The following is a 4,753-nucleotide window of genomic DNA, read 5'->3' on the forward strand; positions in this document are numbered from 1 at the left end:
TTCTTCCTTTGGAAACATGTAACTCACACTGAGGACTGAAGGGGTAAACTCCCCTCCTGAGAGGAGCATCTACAAACACTCAATTTCTTCTGTAAGAACATTGTCTTTCATCGTGACTTGTTTATCTGCTCACCAACCATTCACACCAGCATGGATTCATATATTATTTTACAATCATATTAAAATCCAGTATGATGTTATTTAGTTTGTTGTTCAAATCATTTGATAACTGACCATTAGGAGCTTGTTACTTCTTTGTGACAGTTTCCGTGTGTGTGTGTGTGTGTGTGTGTGTGTGTGTGTGTGTGTGTGTGTGTACAATTTACAGGAAGTCAGTTCTCTTCACTACCATGTGGGTTCTGGGGTTTGAACTCAGGGCATCAGGCTTAGTGGCAAGCACCTTTAATCACTGAGCTACCTCAACAGCCTTCCAGCCTATTTTTTGAGACAGATCTCTTATAGAACCTGGAGCTCACGGGATTAGTGGTGTGTGCCACCACACTCACCTCTTTTCAGGGGTCCCGGGGATCTGAACTCAGGTCCTGAGGCTTGCACAAAGAGCACTTTACTGTCTAAACCGTCTCCTTAGTCATCTGAGTTTTTGTGTGTGGTGCTGTGGATTAACCTCAGGGCTTTGCACACGCCAAAAAATGCTCCACTAATGTATTGTTGAACTAGTGACGAAATTCCAGAGAAGACGCAACTTTCAGCTTACAGTTTGAAGGGACACAGTCCATCATGGTGGGGTAGGCACGGTGCAGGAACTGGACGCGGTTGATCACATCTACAATCAGGAAGTAGAGACATGATTGCTAGGCTTGCTTTCTCCTTTCCACTCATCTATGACCCTGGTCCACGCTGCCCACATAAAGTCAGACACCCACATCAATTAACCTAGCCTGAAAACTCCCACAGAGACAGAGCTTTTTCTATGGTGACTCTAAATCCAGTCAGGATGACCATCAAGAAAGCCATCACACACTGTAAGCTTCCTGTGTCCAGGAATGATTCCCACAATGCCCAGCTGACAATCTCCTTTGTGCTCAAAAGTCTTTCTGAGGGTGGTAGGTTGATTTGAACTTGAGACAATCCACACAAACAGCACTGCCTGTGGACATGGAGCACTCTAGTTTATAGATGGCCTGTGGGACTGTGTGGACGGAGAGTTCATGGCACAGGGATGAATCCTTCCCTCTGCTCACTGCTCTCACCACATGGACTGTACTGCTGGAACCTCTTGGAGACCTGCTCACTGGTCGAGGACAAGGACAAGAGAAGGACAACAGGAATGAGCTGCCGTGGCAGGGAAGGGAGTGTGCAGCATGATGGGTTGGTAGTGCACGAACATCACCTGCCCTGAGGATACGCACACGACCACAACACAGGCTCTACCCAGGCTGGGAGTCACTAAAAGCCCAGAGGGTGCCCCATGTCCTCAGAGGTCCAGTCCAAAGGCTGCAGCAGCCAAGATGTCCAAGGGGACCAGGTATGGCCCCCGATACACACACTCTGCTCAGATCCTGAACTCAGGCAGGTGCAGTGTTGTGGGCTGTTGGCTGCCCACAGTGACAGAAACCCTCCTCGACTCGTGTGTTTCCACCTCCAAGCTTGAAGAGGACATGCTTGGAGTCAGGAGAGGTGAGGAGGACTGTGACCAGGAAGCAGAGGTGACAGTCGGGGCCACTAAACCAGGCATTTGGCTCAGCATGTGCCTGCTTAGAAAGGTCAGCTCTAACTGTCTTTGGCAAAGATACAACCATTTTTTTGTTCAGAAACTGATGACATCAGGATGTCTCCAGCCATTTGTTCTTCAGAGTGGGAGGGGCTCCTGTGCTCACTCCCCCATGCACGTGGGGAGGGGATCCATAGGCGCCAGGTTCTTGCCCAAAGGCATTTGGAACTCCTGGGAGGCAGGGTTGGGGTAGGTGGGATGGAAGTGGGCGGGACTGGCTCAGGGAGACAGTAGTTCATAAGGTAGCAGGATCTGCTCTGAGAGGAGCATTTAGCACTCTGCACCATGAAGGGGACGCTGCTTCTGCTGGCCTTGCTGGTGACCGGGGAGCTGGGCTTCCAGACAAGTGAGAATGGGAACAGACAGCCTTTCTGACCTTGCTTACCCCATCTCACTTCCATAGAGGTCTCTAAGCAGTGCCCTGAGGCAGATCTACAGGGTCCCTGGGAGGTCACCAGCCAGGAGTCCTGCAGAAGATCCTTGCAGCTCTCTGCTCTGGACTGCGACAGTTGGGGTGGGTGGGATGGGGAGACAGAGGTGTGACGGAGGTGTGGTGGTGATGATGGGTCTTAGCTGCAGGCACAGTTGAAGCTGAGTCATGTGTGGGACTCATGTGAAGGTCACATATGCAGGCTGGTACACTCAGATATATATCCCCTTCTGCTGGGAGTGCTGTCTCATGGAAACTGCGTGCTGTTTCTGGGAGGCAGCAGCCTTTGGGAGGGCAGGACTGTGTGGAATGTCAGCTAGGACATTTGTAGATGTGAGAAACCCTGAGCCTCCTCTTCTGCCAGCATGGGGCTCCTTTAATGATGTTCTTCTGTCTTTGTTTGCAGCGGAAGCATGTCTTTCTTTCTTTGAAGCCTTTGCTGGAATGGCCAGTGGAAACAAAGCATTAATGAATTTAATCCTTTCCAAATTTGAACCTACTGGCCAGGAGAGGGAGGCTTTTGAAAAACTCCAGGAATGCTACAATGGGTTAGGACTGAGCGGCAAATTGCTGGATGCCAAAGTTATGGTAACTTCCCCCTCCCCCCACACCCCCAGGCAGCATATGGTAGAATGCTGTGTACAAATGATCCATGCAGTCAGTAATGTGTGTCAGGGGATAGACAAAGGAGCACTCAAGCCCTTGCCCACGCTATCACATGTCAATGCAGCATGCCTGGTACACATCCTGCCTGTCCTATGCAAGTTCCTGCAACTCACTCCCACACGATGGGTAAACAGGGGTTCTCACCCACAGCAGGACAGGCAGTGACACAGGACAGTCCTTGGTGTGGCTTCTGCACGGGTAGGGCACCCTCAGCTCTATGCTAGGCGCCTGAAACTTCTGCTGGCCAGTGTCACCTCCTCTGGAGCCTCCCTTGACTCTACTTCCCCTCTCAGATGGCGCCCTTCTGCCACTGGCGTCCTCAGAGCCTCAGCCAGAACCTCCCTCCATGGCTCAGATGCCACCCCCACCTCCTCCCTCCATGGCTCAGATGCCACCCCCACCTCTTCCCTCCATGGCTCAGATGCCACCCCCACCTCCTCCCTCCATGGCTCAGATGCCACCCCCACCTCTTCCCTCCATGGCTCAGATGCCACCCCCACCTCTTCCCTCCATGGCTCAGATGCCACCCCCACCTCCTCCCTCCATGGCTCAGATGCCATCCCCACCTCCTCCCTCCATGGCTCAGATGGCACCCCCACCTCCTCCCTCCATGGCTCAGATGCCACCCCCACCTCCTCCCTCCATGGCTCAGATGCCACCCCCACCTCCTCCCTCCATGGCTCAGATGCCACCCCACCTCCTCCCTCCATGGCTCAGATGCCACCCCCACCTCCAGGGGGTGACTGCAGCTGCTCACCACAGCTGCTCCTTGTCTCCCTTCTGTCTCTGACTTAAGCATAGCTCGACTACACAGATGTGTATTTTGAATAGTGCATCTCTCACTCTGTATATCCCAAAGTACTTTTATTTTGTCTGTCAGGTCCTGCAAAACCACAGAACTCTCCAAAAAAGAATTTCTTGTAACACACCACACAGGGGATGTATGTATAACATGGTCATACAGCCAATGTGCTGGACAGATGTCCTCAGGTTTTGGACATCAACAAAATACTCAGCTATCTTATCCCCTCTCCTGACCTAGCCCCCATCATGCCTTCAGGCACCTTCTCCCCCTCATGGCCCTGCCTGGCCAGCGTGGCCTCTCAGCCTTGCTCCTGATAGCCGCGGATCAGCTGCAGCTCCCTTGGGCCAGAGTCTGTAGCTGGAGTCCTGAATCACTGCAGGAATTTTCTTCCCTGTGGATAAGGAGCGGCCTCAGCATGGGTGACTGGGGCACCCTGCTGAGGTCTGCCCCTTGCCTGTAACCACCTCTGCCCCTTTCTGTCTTCTTGTTTTCCAGGAAGCCATCCTCCTCAGCCCAGAATGCAGGAATTACTATACCACAGACATGTTGGACAAAATTAAGAAAGTTCTTTCCAAACTAACCTCTATGTAATATGATGGCTGATCTGGTGTCATCTGGCTGCCCTGTCCTGTTTCCCTCCTGAAGTTGGAATCCAGACACCTGTCCCCTCCTTGTCCAGTCTGTTAAGCTGATTCTAATAAACACCCGCAGCTCTGCTCTCTGCCCCGTGTCTCTGTACTGTGCGGGAATCATGGGATGTCTTCAGATCTGGGACACACAGAGAGAAATGACCTGTGTGGGCACTCAGAGCAGGGCGACTGCCACTGCCTGGCCAGGTGATCATGGGAAAGTCATTGCAGCCTTTTTTGTTGCTGTGTAGACCAGGCTGGCCTTGAACTCACAGAGATCCTCCTGTCTCTGCCTCCCAAGTGCTGGAATGAGAGGCATCTGCCACCAGCATGCCAGGCTGACTGCAGCCTTGAGAGACTGTAAGACAGGAGTTGTCTGAGGGTACACAGCATGTAAGCAGCCACAGGCTTCACCGCTCCAGGACAGAAATGAGGGGCATGGCTACTTCCCTCCTATACTGCCTCAGGGCTTTATCTCTGGGCAGTGTGGT

The 4,753-nt window shown here is 52.4% G+C and overlaps 1 protein-coding gene across 1 annotated transcript; it reads left to right on the forward strand.

Annotated features, from left to right (window-relative positions):
* Nucleotides 1–2,017: 2,017 nt before the first annotated feature.
* Nucleotides 2,018–4,356, forward strand: LOC102927437 (androgen-binding protein homolog). Its single transcript, XM_042275828.1, has 3 exons — nucleotides 2,018–2,078; nucleotides 2,569–2,750; nucleotides 4,129–4,356. Exons 1-3 carry the CDS (start codon nucleotides 2,018–2,020, stop codon nucleotides 4,222–4,224), a joined length of 339 nt encoding a protein of 112 aa, XP_042131762.1. The 3' UTR covers nucleotides 4,225–4,356.
* The last annotated feature ends 397 nt before the right edge of the window (nucleotides 4,357–4,753 follow it).

This window comes from Peromyscus maniculatus, chromosome 1 (genome assembly GCF_049852395.1).
Source record: "Peromyscus maniculatus bairdii isolate BWxNUB_F1_BW_parent chromosome 1, HU_Pman_BW_mat_3.1, whole genome shotgun sequence".
Classification (NCBI taxonomy): Eukaryota; Metazoa; Chordata; class Mammalia; order Rodentia; family Cricetidae; genus Peromyscus; species Peromyscus maniculatus.